Here is a 19,211-nt window from a genome sequence, read left to right on the forward strand (position 1 = left end):
CTTGACTATTAATTCTGCCATGAAAGGAAACCATTGGGCTGACAGATTTCCAAGACATAGCCCCCCCCCCCTACCGATCATCACAGATCCTCCTCCATGTTTAACAGTTGGAAGAAGGTAGTCTGGGTCAAATGCTTCTTTTGGCTGTCTCCACACATATAATCGGCTGGCGGTCTGAAATAAGGTAAAGGATGACTCGTCCAAGAAAATAACATTCTTCCACTGCTCTAGGGACCAATTCTATAGGTTTTTACTCCACTCAAAACAGTTAGCAACATTTTTTTTTGAAAGTAGTGGTTCTCTGATTGCAGCTCTCCTGTGAAATCTGGCTTTGTGCAGCTCCCGGCGAATAGTTTTTTGTGGAAACTGAGTTCTCATGGTGGTCATTAAGCTCTGCAGTAATTTTGGGAGCTGTACTTTTGTGAACCTTTCTAACAATTCACGTAAGAGTCCAATGGTCACTATCTGAAAGTTTTGGTTTTCTTCCAGAGTTTTGTTTCGGCGAGGAGGTTTTTCCCTCTTTCTCAAAGGCTGCCATTACTTTCAAGAGAGTACTTCTTGGTACACCAAACATTTCGGCTGTTTTTGTTATGCTAGTGCCTGCCATACGAGCACCAACAATTTGACCTCTTTGAAAGTCCGATAGATCTGTCATTTTCATGAAATTTTAATTACCTTTTTCTGATGATATCTGAAAAGAAAAAGCAATTTTAGCAAAACATATTAAGCAACACTAATAATAAATCAAAAAACAAAAATAAACAAGCTTTTGATCGTTTTATAGATATTTCAAAATTATGATGCTATGATGCTAGGTGTTTCCATTATTTTGTCCAACCCCTGTAACTATATATACAGATCGCTAGCCACTACACATTCTTTTTTTCTCTCCTTGTTTCTTTCTCTGTTCCTTTCTGTGGAAGAGCGTAGGCTCAAAATGTTAAAGACTTCTTCACTTCTCAAGCGTTATACTAATACATCTGTTTGTTGTCTACACCACCTGTCTTCGTCTTTTGTTGTTTTTTTTTTGTGAATTCTCCCCCTATATATATATATATATATATATAGGTAAGCAGAGTTAATGGTTGCAATAACCATCTAAGAGATAATAGTATCCGTATTTACTATTAATATCAATTACCTATGTTATCCGTGGGCTTGGGTATGCAGGCATAGTATGCAGGTAATAACTGAACAAACAAACGTTTATCAGGAATCAAATTTAAATAATCAAAAAACGGAGAAAAATTTTGATCAGCAAACAAGCAAATTGACCAACATCGGTTGATTATTTTTTTAGTACGAAACATGACATAACATTTCTTACGGCCGTTACCACTTCCAATGTTAGTTGGTGCTTACGAAAGAAATTCCGAAAATAATATTTGTCATCTTCATAGAAGATTCGATCTAGTACATGGAGCTTCATTAGAGTGAATACAAATACATAAAATAGAATAAATGAAGGGAAGAGGGAAGAGGAAAGAACAGGGCCTCGAGATGAGGCCAGAAGGCTCAATATATTAAAATCATACCATCTTGAAGTCGATAGGCTAAAGAGTGAACTAGCTAGTTCACTCTTTTTTCTAAGCCTTGTAAAAGAACTCAAGGTTGGGCGTTCAACCAGGCCTTTAGCGATGCCTTTAAAGTCAGGAACTTTTGAGCACCTTCTTGAATATATATGCATGTCTATCTATCTATCTATCCATCTATCTATCTATCTATCTATCTATCTATCTATCCATCTATCTATCTATCTATCTATCTATTTATCTATCTATCTATCTATCTATCTATCTATCTATCTATCTATCTATCTATCTACTTGTCTATTTATCTGTCTATCTATCTATATCTATATATATATATATATACACACATGTCTCTCTCTCTCTCTCTCTCTCTCTCTCTCTCTCTCTCTCTATATATATATATATATATATATATATATATATATATATATATATATATATTTATATATATATATGTGTGCATATATGAGAATATATATATTTCTTTCCAGGCATTGAGGACAAGGGAAGAGGCCAAAAGATTTATTTTAGAAATTGCACAGTATCCAGAAATTAAAGTAAGTATGAAAAAACAAAATTTGCATATTTGCAATATTTTCTTTAAAAATACATATTTTAAAAGTTTTACGTTTGTTTCATATACATACATACATACATATATACATACATACATACATACATACACACACACACATACATACATACATACATGCATACATACATACATGCATACATACATGCATACATATATACATACACACACACGCACATACACACACACACACACACACACACACACACACATGAACACACACACACACTCATACATATACTTATATTGCGAAATGTTTGCTTTGCCAACGGAACTCCACTTTTGCTTCTGAGAGCTCTGAATTAATGGAAATCTGTAGAACAAAACCATTTACTCTGCAGTTGTTCTTAACCTGTATATATTTCTCTTTGGATTACTGTTCCCTCTGGTCTTTGATTTGAAACTTTTCTTCATTCAAGCCATTGGAGTTCTTAGATGCAACCAAAAATGTAGATTATATCAAATTTCTGTAGAAAACTTCACACCTGTAATTAGCAGCTGCCCAAAAATGTCATCACGGTACAATCTCCCTATGTCACAAAAACTGACGAAGTGCCAGTTTGCTTTCCTTTTGGCTGATATTGTCATTTGTCAACCCATTACTTTCATATGATCTTCCAGCCTACAAACAGGGTGTTTTTATGAGACACAACTCGTGTGGATGGCCATTAGCTCATGATGAGCTCATCCATCCTTTGACAGGTTTGGATTTTAATCCTGCTGAGTGTCCACAACACCTTCCTCACCTGGCGAGCCAAGTGGGAGTGGCTGGTTTAGTCAACAACCACTTAATCATGGGACCGGTTGTATTGGGTTACATGGTATCAGTGGCAGGGATTTTACTCATCTGACCTAATTAGTAATACTTTAGTATTTACATATGGCACATACCTGTTATATACACCTTCACACATACTTACACACACATATATATGTATATACACACATATGCACGCACATACATACATACATATATGTGTGTGTACCCCTGCCTGATGAAAGGGAATGTGAAACTCTGAGTAGCAGCTTTTTGTGATATTTTTCTGATGTTTTTGCAGCTTTAATAAAAAACTATGTGTGTGTGTTGAACAATGAGAATGAGTGCTCAACATTGCATTGGTGGATAAAATTTCTTTACTTGTGCATTGGTTTCATGTTAAGAAAAATATCTTAATATCCTAACAATTTTTCTAGCCGATCACATGGAGGAATATATATATATATATATATATATATATATATATATATATATATATATATATATATATATATATATGTATATATATATATGTGTGTGTGTGTGTGTGTGTATATATGAATGTGTGTTTGAGTATATACATACATACTTACACACATACATACATGCATACATACACACCTCTCTCTCTCTCTACATTCACTTCTTAGCAAGACAGCTTTATCTTATTTTCTTATCCCTCACTATCGTACATCACTCAGTTGAGTGGGGGTCTTGTCTTGTGGCTTCTTGGTGACATCACTAGTGCTGGTGCCATGAAAAAGCACTGTGCCCTCCATAAAGGGGTTGGTGTGAAGAAGGGCAGCATCCAGCTGGTGAAGCCATGGCAAAATGCCGTCTTCTGACTTGTCTGTTTACGTTGAATCGCCAAACCCACAGCAGCGTAGAATGAGGATGACAATTATATATCTGTTATAAGATATACTATCTTAAAAGCTGCACTCTGTTCAGATTTTAAGCTAGCTCCTGCAAAGGGCTAATTGGGGCTGCAGCTCAAAATTAAAGAGAACTAAATAGCTCGTCATCATCATCATCATTGTTTTACATCTGCTTTCCATGTTGGCATGGGTTAGATGGTTTGACTGAGGACTGGCAAGCCAGGAGGCTGCACAAGGCTCCAATCTGATCTGGCAAGGTTTCTTTAGCTGGATGCCCTTCCTAATGCCAACCACTCCAAGAGTGTAGTGGGTGCTTTTTTTATGTGCCATTGGCACAGGGGCCAGTCAGGTGTTACTGGCATCGACCATACTCGAATGGTGCTTTTTACGTGCTACTAGCATGGAAGCCAGTCAGGCGGCACTGGTATCAGCCACACTCAAATAGTGCTTTTTACATTCCACCTGCACAGGAGCCACTCCTGCAGCACTCACATTGACCACACTTGAATGGTGCTTTTTACATGCCACTGGCATGGGAGCCACTCCTGCAGCACTGGCATCGACCACACTTGAATGGTGCTTTTTACAAGCCACTGGCATGGGTGCCAGTCAGGTGGTACTGGCATTGGCTATGATAACGATTTCACTTGACTAAACAGGTCTTGTCAAGCACAGCATATTACACAACAATTGAAGGGCTCTTTTAGATGGGCTGGTCATGCAACACTGGCATAGGCCACAGTTACAATCTCACTTGTCTATAATGACTATATGACCTGGTGGTGTTTGGTCAGAGGTTAAGGGTGGATGAGAATTAATTTTGTAATGCAAATCATTCTATTGTTCCAGTCCCAAGTTGAATTCAAACTGTTGGTCAATTTGTCCCAAAGTTCTTATGTTGATGTAAAATTAACGAAGCGAATGTCATTTATCTCCCCTTTGATCTCTGACGTCATCTGACACACCAAGCTTTACCTGCTAGAAATAGCAGCCCAAATGCTTCTTTAATCAGATCCCAATGCTGAATGTTCAAGAACCAAATGAAGGCCAAATTTTCGATCTAAGGATCATCCTGATTCCAAAAAGGTATATGTCTATGTAGAGCAAATGTATATCGAGATGCAGGGGTCCCAAATGGACAGATGGAATTTTGCTTTTATTAATATAGATATGTATATCCATATATCTATCCCTACATTTGCACACTTACTCACAAATGCATACATACATACATACATACACACATACATAAACACATACATACACACATACACACATACACACATAATACACACTTACATACACACATACATACATAGATACACACATACATACATACACACACACTCACATACAAATACATACGTACATACACACACTCACACACAAATATATACATACATGCACACACACGAATACATACATACACACACAGATACATACATAGATATACACACACACTCACAAATGCATGCATGCATACATACACACACACATTCACAAATACATACACTCACATAAATGCACACACATACATACATACATACATACATACATAAATACATACATACATACATACATACATAATTATTATGTAATTGTAGTATCTCTAATAAGGAAAGAAAATATCTGCTTTCAATTTCAGGCTTCTAATATAGTGCCAAATGAATGTGTGAAACCATTCAAGATGTCGGTGTTCTCCAGACTTGCCCGAAGCCGAGCTGAATTAGTAGAGATATTGTACAAGGAAATAGGATTGTCCATAAACAGGTAGTTGCTGTAAAAAAGGGTAGTTATGACATGTGTTATAATCCATGCTCACTGCATAATGCTGGTATTAGTACAATTTATCTTGGTTACTGGTTGTTATTTGTTGCTGGAGTTGTTAAATGTCACTTTTCAGTCAAATCTTTTCAGTTAAATCTTTTCAGTCAAATATTTCCAGTCAAATCTTTTCAGTCAAATCTTTCCAGTCAAATCTTTTCAGTCAAATCTTTTCAGTCAAATCTTTTCAGTCAAATCTTTTCAGTCAAATCTTTTCAGCCAAATCTTTCCAGTTAAATCTTTTCAGTCAAATCTTTTCAGTCAAATCTTTTCTGTCAAATCTTTTCAGTCAAATCTTTTCAGTCAAATCTTTTCAGTCAAATTTGCTGAGCTGGAGCAGCCTTAGGTGAGGAACTTTTATATCCCTGACAAACATTGGATATATAATTAACAAAACAGAAGTAAAAATCAATGTGTTCACACAACGTACTTTACGAGATTCCAAAATGCCCTCTCAATGACTCCTGCTGACCTCTTGTCTCAACCAACATGTTACTCTTTATAAGTGTTCAGCTAGTTCGTTCTTCCAATCTCCCAGGGGTATCCAATGACTCTTGCCACAACATGAACCAAGGATTTTGATTTTTTAACAAGACAAACCTGAGTTGAGGAAGAAGTTGATTACATTAACTCCCAGTACTACATCATCATCATCATCATCATCGTTTAACGTCCGCTTTCCATGCTAGCATGGGTGGGACAATTTGACTGAGGACTGGTGAACCAGATGGTTACACCAGGCTGCAATCTGATTTGGCAGAGTTTCTACAGCTGGATGCCCTTCCTAACGCCAACCACTCCGAGAGTGTAGTGGGTGCTTTTACGTGCCACCGGCATGAAGGCCAGTCAGGCAGTATTGGCAACAGCCACGCTCAAAATGGTGTATTTTACGTGCCACATGCACAGGAGCCAGTCCATCGGCACTGGCAATGATCTCACTCGAATGTCTTTACACATGCCACTGGCATAAGTGCCAGGAAGGCAACGCTGGGCTCAGGTACCATCACGATTTCACTTTCGCTTGCCCCAACAGGTCTTTGCAAGCCGAGTTTAGTGTCCAATGAAGGTAATTTATTTTATCGACCCTGGTAGAATTTAAACTCAGAATGTACCAGAACTAGAGAAGAAATTTCAGGTGTGGAAGCAAGGTTTAGAATCGAAGGGCCTTAGAGTCAATGTTGCAAAAACTGAAGTCCTAGTAAGTAGGAGGTAAACACATCATAAACCCCTTCAGGTAGATGACCCTGCTTGATCTGTAAAAACTAGAAGTAGCTGATAGCTTCTGCTACCTAGGTTACCAAGTCTGTAGTGGGGGTGGATGCTCAGAGAGTGTTACCACTAGAATAAGAATAGCCTGGGCAAAGTTCAGAAAGCTTCTACTCCTACTGGTGACAAAGGGCCTCTCACTCAGAGTGAAAGGTAGATTGTATGATGCATGTGTGTGAACTGCCATGCTTCATGGCAGTGAAACATGAGCCGTGACTGCTGAAGACATGCGTAGGCTTGAAAGAAATGAAGCTAGTATGATCTGCTGGATGTGTAATGTCAGTGTGCACACACGACAGAGTGTAAGCGCCCTGAGAGAAACGTTGGCCATAACAAGCAACAGATGTGGTGTGCAAGAGAGATGACTGCACTGGTATGGTAATGTGCTGCATATGGATGAGGAGAACTGTGTGGAAGGAACCTGTGGAAGAGGAAAACCTGGAAAGACATGGGATGAGGTGGTCAAGCACGACTTTCGAATGTTGGGCTTCACAGAGGCAATGACGAAAGACTAAGACCTCTGGTGGTATGCTGTGATTGAGAAGAACTGGCAAGGAAAGTGAGATCACAGCTATAACCTACACCAGTGTCGCATAACCAGCCCATTTAAAAAGTACCTTTGGATTGTTGGGCAACATGCTGTGCTTGAGGAGACCTACTGAGTCAAGTAAATCAAAATCAAATCAAATCAAATCACAATCAAATGGAAATTGTAGCCATTACCAGTGCTGATGGCACATGATAAGCACCATTCATTCATGCATGGGTCGCTGCCAGAGCCGTCTGACTGGCTCCCTGTGCTGGTGGCACATGAAAAGCACCATCTGAATGTGGTTGATACCAGTGCCACCTGATTGGCTCTCGTGCCAGTGGCACATAAAAAGCTCCCACTACACTCTTGGAATGGTTGGCATTAGGAAGGGCATCCAGCTGTAGAAACCTTGCCACATCAGATTGGAGCCTGTTGTGGCTTCCTTGCTTGCCAGTCTCCAGTCAAACCGTCCAACCCATGCCAGCATGGAAAGCAGACATTAAATGATGATGATAATGATGATGATAAATCAAACCTAGTATTTATTCTATCACATCCTGTTGCTGAAGTGTTAAGTCGCAGGGACATAAACATGCCAACAACAGTTATCAAGTGGTGGTAGGGGATAAACACACACACACACACACACACACACACACACACACACACACACACACACACACATACAATGGGCTTCTTTCAGTTTCCATCTGCCAAATCCACTCACAAGGATTTTGTCGGATTGACTCTATAGTAGAAGACACTGGCTCAAGGTGCTACACAGTGGAAATGAACCTAGAACCATGTGGTTAGAAAGCAAGCCTGCACCAATTCTGGTCACTTTTATTACTATTATCTGTTATCTAAAGTTTATCCTAATTGTTCCAGTAGCAGAAAAAGTCAGATTGGATATTCTGAATCTGTGGCAGAGTGACCTATAATTCTTTTATTCTTTTACGTGTTCCAGTCATTTGAATGTGGAGCACTTACTTTAGTCGACCGAATCGATCCCAGGACTTATTCTTTGTAAGCCTAGTACTTATTCTATCGGTTTCTTTTGCCAAACCGCTAAGTTACGGGGACGTAAACACACCACCATCGGTTGTCAAGTGATGGTGGGTGGGATGGGTGACAAACACAGACACACAAATACACACACACACACACACACACAATGGGCTTCTTTCAGTTTCTTATTCCTTTACTGCCCACAAGGGGCTAAACATAGAAGGGACAAACAAGGACAGACAAAGGGATTAATTCGATTACATCGACCCCAGTGCGTAACTGGTACTTAATTTATCGACCCCGAAAGGATGAAAGGCAAAGTCAACCTCGGCGGAATTTGAACTCAGAACGTAACGGCAGACGAAATACTGCTAAGCATTTCGCCCGGCGTACTAACGTTTCTGCCAGCTCACCACCTTCTGTTTCTTTCAGTTTCTGTCTACCAAATCCACTCACAAGGCTTTGGTCAGACCGAGGCTATAGTAGAAGACATTTGCCCAAGGTGCCATGCGGTGGGACTGAACCTGGAACCATGTGGTGGAGAAGCAAGCTACCACACAGTCACTCCTGCACCTGCAAAGATCAACAATTTTTTTAAAATTCTTTGTTTGTCCTCTTCATATATGGGATGAAGAGCATAAAACGATACTCAAATGTTCGCCTCTTTTCTACACTGTTGGTTCTCCATGACTTCATGTGACCAATTGTGTCTGTTAGTGGAATTTCTCTTCCTTGTCTGGTGATTATTCTACAATAATTGTTTTGTTGGTGGGTAGGGTTTGGCAGTACAGATCTTATCAATGGAATTCAGTTATTTTGTTTTTTTGTTGTTTTGTTTTTGCACTCATACAAGAACTTTATGTTTGAATATCACACAAGAGCTCAATGTTTGAATATCTGGCTTCGGTTTTAGGTCAAGGTTTGGTTTCCAAAAGTTACGAATCCATTATTTTGAATAAAAGTAGTGCTGATGCAAGAAAACTACCTTCTGCCGATTTACTGGTTCAGAACCGTGATAGAATCATTGGTTCCGTCAGAACAGACACCTCACTGTTTATCTCTTAAAATCTTCATTTTCTTATTTTGTTCAAGGTTCAAAAAAGAAATATGTGTGTGTGTGTGTGTGTATGTGTTAAATAAAATGAGACAACAAAGTCAAGGCAGTGTGAAATTTCTTGGACATTTATAAAGAGAACGGTAGTCTTACAGCTGTTTCTGGGATATGAGGGATATCCCTTCATCAGAGACAATATGAGAGAGTTAAATGGAGGAAAATAGTAGAGTTCAATTTAAGAAGTTATTTTGGAAAGGGAGGATATAGGAAGTATAAAGGGAAATCTTAATATATAAAGCTGAAGTTGTGTGTCTGTGTGTAACCTTTTTAAAAGTTTATAGAAATCCACATTTTCCACTTTTCCGTGAAAATTTTTACATCAATGGAATTTTCTCGATGTGAACTTTCCAGTGCAGTAATTAGATTTTTTAAATTCCGTTTACTTTGTGTGATTTAAGGGAGATTTGGCTGTTGTTTCTAGCAACTTTTATATTTCTTCCATTCTATCTGTACCGGCGTTCTTACACATCGATCACACGCTCAACATATAATATAGACAGTAAGAGTAAAAGAGGGAGAGGGAGAGAAAGCGATACATACAATTCATAGATTAACTTGGTTTAAGACTATTCTTTCCTTCTATCTACCTTTTCACTCTTACTTCGTTCTTCTTCCTCTCTCCCATTTAATAGCTTTCTTCTATCCCTCTACCTCTAACTATCCACGTGACCTGGTCATTTGGGGCTTATCACCATTTCTCTGCTTCAACCATTGTCTGTGCACATCTGTTTTTCCTCGTTCACTTTCTCATTTCCTGCATACGCCAGCATCACTGTTCTTTCTTCCAAGGAATCTGGGGCTCTTAGCTTCCTTTTGCCAAAGTTGCAATGATAATTTGTAACTAGACTGAATAAGGAATACCCCGTTTCATTCGTTCATGTTTTCGTTACATTGTCTGTCTGCATGTTCAGCATCCTTGTCTCCTCTTAGTATTTTTTACATGTTTTTCATAACATAGAAGTGTAAAAACACACACAACCACACATATGTGATCTGTGACAACAACACACACATAAATACATACACACATCAACATTATAGATATAAGATTTAGTTTGTGTGTGTTTCTTATATAAACACGCGTACACATTGCTATTTTATAACTGTCTTCCATTCTCCCTTCCTCTCTTTCTCTTTCTTCATTGCTCCTGTTCTCTATTCCTTTCTCGCCCTCTCTCCCTCTTCTCTTTCGCTCTCTCAAACGCACACATGCGCACGTACACGCAAGCATTCACTACAATATAACTAGATCTTACCTTACTACATGTTCATCAATGTTTTGTAAATATACAAACTACGGAACTTATGTAGACAGGACAACACATTGCAAATCAGTGAACTTCTTTAGAAATGTGAAAACTACCTACCCTGCCATCTATTATAACTTTTGTTGTTCTGTTTAATATATACATAGATTATGCCTCCAAAGAAGAGAGTTTGCTGGGGAAAAAAAGCAACCGATTTAAAATGACAGCAACAGACTGCAGCAATTCACCACATTCCAGAAGCTACTTTGAACATAATGCAAAATGGTGCATCAACATCTACTGCCCAATCTGATAGAATTCTGGCAGAACTGTGTAGCAACAGATTGCCAGCAATTGCTTCATCAGAAATTGCCGTCCTAGCTCCTGCGAAAAGGGATTACCCTGCTATGTATAATCAGGGCAGTGCAAAAAGTTGTTTTTCACAGGCATTTCTATAGCCAATTAGACGGATGAAATTTACGTACACTTAATAATGTTACGCAAAACAGCCTTCAGACTTTCCCTATTAATTTAATCGTCTTTTGAATTATGAACATATTTACATCATTGTAAGGCTTTCTTTTTTAGTTGATTTTCACCTAGCAAGATTTATCGTAGATGGCGTAATAAGTCACACCTGGACAACGCCGGGTTATACTGCTAGTAAGAGAATAAAAATATATGTTGGATGCTACAGTTGGAGTTCCATTATCCAAGGAAAGTGCTATTACCGAACCAGGAGTCTAACTATGGTCCTTCTGTAGCATTTACATAGCCTTACCTGCCATCAGATAGATAGATAGATGGATGGATGGATGAATGGATGGATGGATGAATGGACGGACGGACAGACAGATTAGAGAGGAAGATAGGTAGATAGAGAGATTAGAGAGGAAGATAGATAGATAGATAGATAGATAGATAGATAGATGGATAGATAGGTTTCTTTATTAGCCACACAGGGCTCAACACAGAGGGGACAAAATACAAATGTAGAGTTTTTCTTTTCGAGGGGGGGCGAAAACAAAGCAGAAAAAAAAACAAAAGTGGGGACAACGATGAAAAAAAAACATCGCAAAACGTTTGGGGTATTTACAAAAAATACAAAATAATACAGAAAATTCCCAATAAATGGGGAGGTTATCCGTGGAAAGAAAAACCTACGAAAAGACCACGGTAACCTCGGTCCTTAGTGTCACAGTTTGTTAAATAAAATTTCTTTTATTTATGTAAGAAACGTAAGTAACTCTCTGTTTACAAAATTTTAAAACGTTTTATAGAATCATGGTCAAGGTGGCTTCGTCATTTATACGTGCCATTCTTGCTACATGTATCCATCTTTTTTCGAAACATTTGCTAGACAACACTTGCCTCTCTACTCTCACCTTCCTTTTCAAGTGATACTTGAAAAAGTTGATGAGAGATTGACCAGAGGGGAAAGTATTTGTCTCTAATCCTTTCAGACGCGTCCATCAGATGCATTCTTTCGCCATAGCCACAAGTACGATAAATACAGCTCTTCCTTCCCGTTTAAAGGAAGGAGGCGTGACGATATTGACGATAGACTCGGTTGAGAAACCGACTCGTCCCACACGCGACAGCAGTCGTTCGACATAAGCCCACAGCTCCGAAATGGTTGGACACTGCACGAGTGCGTGCAGAACGGTTTCATCGCTCTGACCGCATCTCGGGCAGGTCGGCCCCGCATTTCGTGAGCCGTGTCTATAGAGCTTATCCCGAACGGGTAGCGCCTCTCGGTAACACTGCCAGGCCAGGGATCTCTGGAAGTTGTCCATAGTTCCCGGCCCGAAAGTCGTCCTGAACAGGCGGGTCAGGTATTCCTCGTCGACGCCCAGGTTCGCCCCGAGATCGTCGTCGTACCTGCCCTCCAATCCCCTATAGAATGACTTAGTTGTGATGCAGCCGCTCAAGGTCGACCCGGGACGGCAAAGTTGTTGCAGAGCAACGCGACACTCACAGTGCCATTCGCCATTCCTCGGTCTCTTTTTGATCCACGACTGCAGCTCGGCCATGGAGACGAGCTGCGGGAAAGCGCGTCGCACAAACGGCGACCACACCTGGTCACCGTCGTCTACGTAGAGCCGGAGATGTCGCAGTCTCAGCGCATGTCTGCGCATCATCAACCACGGCATGCCCAGCCCTCCTTTCAGCGGGTGTTGGCAACAAACGGATCGCCTCACCATCGGAACACTTCCTTTCCACAAAAAGCGGAAGAGGATGCGCTCCATTTCGGTGATGGCGCGATCGGGACAAGGCACGACGGTCAGGCGGTATTCGATGACGGACGCGATGTACGCGTTCGCCACCTCCGCCTGACCTTTTAGGGACAGCTTCCTCTCGGACCATTGCCGGCAGAGAGTGGCCACCCTACTCGTTATCTCGTCCCAGTTCTTCTCCGTTTGCAGGTCCGGACCGAACCAGACTCTGAGCAACTTGACCGGACCATCCATCCAGCGTCCCACTACTGAGGTGCTGCCGGACGGTATGGGCTTGCTTCTCCAGGTGCCGAGCAGCAAACCCACCGACTTATCCCGGTTGATTTTCGCTCCCGTCACCGCTTCGTAGTCTTTCAGCGTCTCGCCGACAAGCTCGATGTGCTCGTGGCTAGACGCTATGACGGTGACGTCGTCCGCGTATGCCGACACGCTCGTCCCGCACCCCAGTTCTCGTGGGATGCCCCTCAATGTCGCCAGCTTCCGCAGTAGTGGCTCGAGAGTCAATACGTACAGGAGCGGCGACAGGGGGCATCCCTGACGAACCGAACGTGCAATGTCGAAGAGTCACGATAGACGTCCATTGACACGAACAACCGAACGGATGCCTGTGTACAAGGCAACCATCCAGCCGCGGAAAACGGGACCGAAGCCGGCCGCTTCGAGGACGGCCTCCAAGTATCGATGGTCTACCCTATCGAAAGCTTTGGATTGATCCAAATTGATCAGGGCCCCACCCATGCCAGGTTCCTTAACTACCCTCTCTATGATGTAGCGCATCAGATGGAGGTTGTCATGGATGCTCCGGCCCGGCACGGCGCTCGTCTGCTCCGTGCCGACCAGTTTCTCGATGACAAGCGCCAACTGCTTGGCTAACACCTTGACCAAAATTTTCATGTCTGCATTGAGCAGAGTGATGGGCCTAAAGTTATCTATGGCATCCCCCTTGTTTGGATCTTTCTTCAACAGCGTTACCGCTCCTCGGCTCACAAAACCGGGAATGCTCCTGTTCTGCTGCCAGTTGCAGTACACGGCGGCCAAGATGTCTCCAAACAAGTCTGGCATACAGTTGTAAAGCTCGTAGGGCAGACCATCCAAACCCAGAGATTTGTCCGTCGAGCAACCCGCCATCGCGTCCCTCACCTCCTCCGCCATGATGACCCCTTCGCAGCACTCCGCCTCTCTTGCCGAGAGTCGTGGCAAGCTGTGCAGGTAGGCACTAAAGTCCACCCTGCCTTCTCGCTCGCCACTCCTCCCGAACAGTCGGGCAAAATGCCGCTGAAACGCCTCGCACATCTTGCTCGGCTCGAGCAATTCGCGCCCCTGTTCGTCTACCAGAGACCGGATGGTGGCTCTGTTACCCCGCTGCGCCTCCGCCACCCGGGCCTCTCGTGCGGCTCCAACATCTTCATTCCTCAGAGCACGCATCCTTGCCCTGACAGCACACCCTTCGTGTTTAGCATTGAAGTGTTGGTCGAGGGCCAAGCCCGCTGCTAAAACGTCGGATGCGATGCCACTTCGCAATGCGTCTTCTAACTTTATCACTAGCTCCTCCTCTACTCTGTTCCTCTCTACAGCTAGTGCCCTGCTATACCTTATTGCTTCCGCCCTTACTGCTCTCTTGAGGGCAAACCACCATTTGTTGTTGACGATGGCTCCCGTCAAAGCCCTCTTTACTAACGTGCTAATCCGGTCTCTGAAAACCTGTCTCGACGGGAAAGACGCGTTTAGTTTCAAGTAACCGGGACCCTGCCTATGTGCCTTATCTAAGTCTAGCGTACACGTCACAAGTTTGTGATCCGTGTAGCTGACTATGTGGAACTGTGGACATCCTAAACTATCTCTATCTCTTGTCCTACACACTATCCTATCTAGATACGATCTCGACGACCCAATGCGGTTGCTCCAAGTCCACGTTGGCACATTTGGGTGGTCGAGTCGGTACCTGTCAGACAACTGGAAGCGTCTGAGCAGGTCTATGAGGCCTTTGCATCCCCTTCTAGTTTTGTCACTCCCCACGTAGTCTAGATGCATGTCCAAGGTAGCATTCCAATCCCCCACTAAAAGTAAGGGACGAGACGTTCCCAGGAATACTTCTAGACGTCGAAAGAAGTCCGACCGACCTGTTAAAGGAGGCACATAAACTGTCAGCAACCGCCGTGCCACTACTGCCCATCCTCGGCAGACAGGTAGAAAAATAAATGTTAAACTGTCCGCCAAACATGGACTTTAGGGCCCGCGGTTCATGGAGTCTGGTCTCACTAATGGCTATGATATCCAAATTGTGTGACTTGATGTCATTTAAGAGGTACCCTTGTTTCCAAGGGGACCCCAAGCCACGCACATTCACACAGCCAATCTTCACCATGATTCTATCAAAATTTGTGTTTTACACACGAAAGGAGAGAGAGAGAGAGTTACTTACTGTCCGAAAGTTTTTGGCTCTTGGCCTCACAACCTTCTCTCAGAAGGTTTTTGTATAGTTTTTTTGATGAATATTTCTGGAATCTCCCTACTGTATCCGGGTAGAGAGATTTCAGTGTATTGTATGTGCTCCGTGTCACATGTATGATTTTGATATGTTGTGGTGGTGTTGTACGTGGGTGATTGCTTGTTTTCGTGTCATTATCTGTTATGTTAGTGTTTGACCTAATGAATTTCATTAGGTCTGGATTGTTTGTGTTTATCGCTGTCAAACTTGTTGTGGGGTTCTGTGTTGGTGCGTTTGTGTTGGTGTTTTTTGTTTTCTGTGGATGTGTTGGTTTCGGGGCTGGTAAACCTCCCCGCTTTGTTTGTTTTTCCGTTCTTTTTTTTCCCATTTTTCTTCTTCCCCCCGTGGCCACTTGCCAAGCCTCTGTGTCATCTTCATCTGACATGTCGGAGGAATCGGAGGGTGGGAGGGGAAGGGTGTTGGGGTCTATTTTTGTGTGGGTTGATTTTGTTGTTGGTGGTGTTGGTGCTGTTTCGTGACAGTTGGGATGTGGTGTTTTGGTTTTTGGGGGTGGGGTGGGAGTCTTTTTCGTGTTCCCTTCTTGTGGGGTTGTTGTTGTTGGTGTTGGTGGTGGTGATGGTGCTGATTCTGTTCTTGGTGGTACTGGTGGTGTTGTTGTTTGGTTCGGCTGGGTTGCTGGCTGCTGGCGTTTTTCCATATCGTTGTACAACTGCTTGACCAGTTGTGCATATGGTGGTGTAGGCAGTAATACTGTTTTTTTTCTTGTGGTTGTTGTTGTTGTTGTTGTTGTTTTTCTTTGTATTGTTGCCGTTGTTGTTGCCTTTTCTTCTGGGCTACTGGGCATGTTTTTTGAAGGTGAGTTTTGCTACTACAAACGTAGCAAACTGGCCTTCTGCCTTCGACGAAAACATGAAAGATTGAATCCTCAGTTAATTGGATTCTATGTGGAATTTTTTCCCAGTTTGCTGGATCAATTTGTACCAGGAGTTGAAATTCCTGGCCAATCCAGTTTTGATTGCAAACGGCAGATGCTTCTAGTATGTTTATCTCCTCCTCTATGCCTAGACATATGGCAGATACTAGCCATTCTTCCTCAATTTCAGGAGGCACATTCGAAATTTTTATTTTCGTAACCCTATGACCAAGGTACGTAGGGATCATGAGCAGGTTCTCATGTTGTAACGACTTAGTGGAGAGGTCCTTCGCTCGCTGCTCGCTGTCTAGTCTTACTTCTATCGTTCCGAATTTCAATCCTCTCGTTATGTAAGTTTTGTAAGACCAAATCGGCTTTAAGCACCTCTCAACATTTTCTTGGGTGAATTTTTCCACTGTCTTTGTCTTTAAATTAATGGTTCTGTAGATGATAGTTTTTTTTATCAATGTTTATCTTAAAGTCCGTGGGCGTTTGAGGATGGACTGTAACATCCTTTTTACTTAGCATGCTTTTGCATGCAAGTAATTTCTCTTTCAATATATTCAAAATTCTTTTCCTAGGCTTCAAAGCCTCGGCAAAGTTCGTTGTGGTGGTGGTGGCGGTAGTGGTGGTATCAGTGGTGAGGACAGTGGTTTTGTTAGCAAGGACATTTGTGTCCTTGTTGTTGCTGCTTCTGCTGCTGCTGCTGCTGCTGCTGCTGTTGTTGTTGTTGTTGTTGTTGTCACTGGTTACGGTGGCAGGCAAGACTGCTGTAGCAGCAGAGTTTTTCTTTTTCTCCATTCTCTCCTTTAACTGTGAGGAAGGAAGACTAGGAAATTCTTTTTTGAACGAAACACTGCAAAATGCAGCGTTCGTGTCACAAAAATTTTCATGGCTACAAGACGCCATCGTCTCAAAAAAAAAAATGGCTAGAAAGCCGAAATTGGTTTTAATATCCTGGAAATGTGCCACACAGGGCAGATTTCCGTCACAAAAAACTTGCACCAGAGAGTATACAAGTTGTTATACAACTTTCTATATAAAATAAACTTTACAAACAAACTTTTTAAAACATGAAAAAGTCAAAACTTACGGAGCCGACACGTCTACCGTCTGTCCAAATAGATAGATAGATGGATAGATGGATAGATAGATAGATAGATAGATAGATAGATAGATAGATAGATAGATGGATAGATGGATTGATGGATAGATAGATGGATAGATAGATAGATAGATAGATAGATAGATAGATAGATAGATAGATAGATGGATAGTTGGATAGATAGATAGATAGATAGATAGATAGACAGACAGACATACAGGCAGACGGATGGATAGATAGAAAGATAGATAGATACATTTCTTTTATTAGCCACACAGGGCTCAACAAAGATAGGACAAATACAATGTAGAGCTTTTCTTTTTGAGAGGGGGAAGGGAAAAAAAAGTAGGGGGTGTCGATCAAAAGGGATCGAGAAAACAAAAATAGCGATCAATAGGGATCATGTATCACAGTAATGTTCTCGTGTAAAAAGAGGGGAGGACAGTTTAGGTTTAGCCGTGGAAAGAAAAGCCTACGGAAAAGACCACGGTAACCTTGGTCAATATTGTCATTACAGAAACTATAACAGTAAGTGACTCTCTTTTGACTTTTTTTTTTTGTCTGGATTTTTTACTCCTTTATAGTGTTATGCTCAAGGTGGCTCCGTCATTTACACGTGCCATCCTTGCTACATTCACCCATCTTTTTTTGAAGCATTTACTAGACAAGACTTCCCTTTCTACTCTCACCTTCCTCTTCAGGTGATACTTGAAGAAGTTGATGAGAGATTGCCCAGAGAGGAAAGTCTTTGTCTCTAGACCTTTCAGATGCATCTACCATACACATTCTTTCGCCATAGCCACAAGTACGATAAAAATAGATCTTCCTTCCCGTTTAAAGGAAAGATAGATAGATAGATAGAAAGATAGATAGATAGATAGATAGATAGATAGATAGATTGATAGAAATATATATATATATAATAAGTGAAAAATTGTATAGCAAATGCACAAGTGAAAAATTGACTCAGAAAAGTAAGTTAAAAGCAGAAAATGAACAGAAAAATGATATTAATGGTGTCAAACTGCGTAATACCTTCTGGTTGATAACTGACAAGGAATTTAGGGATCTTATGTATCTGTTTTCCATCCGTTTGTGCACTTAATATTTATTTTTTTTAATTTGCCATTCTGTGTTCATTTTTCATTTGTGCATTTACTTTACATTTTTTCACTTATTAAGCACCCTGATTATATATACATATATATATAATCAGAAACTGGAGAAAACCTCAGATCAACAAGCACATCAATTGGACCATATTTATAGCCTATTATTTAATACAGAACAAGGCATGGCATTTATGTGACATAAATTGAACATGGCATAACATTTATGTCACATAAATGCTATGCCATGTTCTGTATTAAATAATAAGATATAAATGTGTTTGTTGATCTGAGGTTTTCTCCATTTTCTGATTATTTATATTTGTTTCCTGATAAACTTTTGTTTATTCTGTTGTTACTTGTACTCTACGAGCATATCCATGCCCTGATAATGGATACTGATAGTATATAACACGGATAACGGGTACTGATAGTATATACAGATATTTTATCATTTAGTTGGTTATTATAACCACTAACTCTGCTTACATTTATATATATATATATATATATATATATATATATATATCATCATCATCATCATCATCATCATCATCATCATCATCATCATCATCATCATCGTTTAACGTCCGCTTTCCATGCTAGCATGGGTTGGACGATTTGACTGAGGACTGATGAAACCGGATG

At 41.1% G+C, this 19,211-nt stretch overlaps 1 protein-coding gene across 3 annotated transcripts in view; it reads left to right on the forward strand.

Moving 5' to 3' along the window:
• The window catches only part of LOC106870605 (centrosomal protein of 104 kDa), a 298,564-nt gene that overhangs the window by 181,432 nt on the left and 97,921 nt on the right, over positions 1 to 19,211 (forward strand). For all 3 annotated transcript variants that reach the window (XR_016244818.1, XM_052973736.2, XM_052973738.2), the window contains exons 18-19: positions 2,024 to 2,089; positions 5,405 to 5,529. Coding sequence is in view for 2 of the 3 variants with exons in the window: in XM_052973736.2 (XP_052829696.1) it covers positions 2,024 to 2,089; positions 5,405 to 5,529 (191 nt within the window). In the remaining variant the exon portion in view is untranslated. The remainder of the gene's footprint in view (positions 1 to 2,023; positions 2,090 to 5,404; positions 5,530 to 19,211) is intronic.

This window comes from Octopus bimaculoides, chromosome Z (assembly GCF_046866305.1).
Source record: "Octopus bimaculoides isolate indiv1 chromosome Z, ASM4686630v1, whole genome shotgun sequence".
NCBI lineage: Eukaryota > Metazoa > Mollusca > Cephalopoda > Octopoda > Octopodidae > Octopus > Octopus bimaculoides.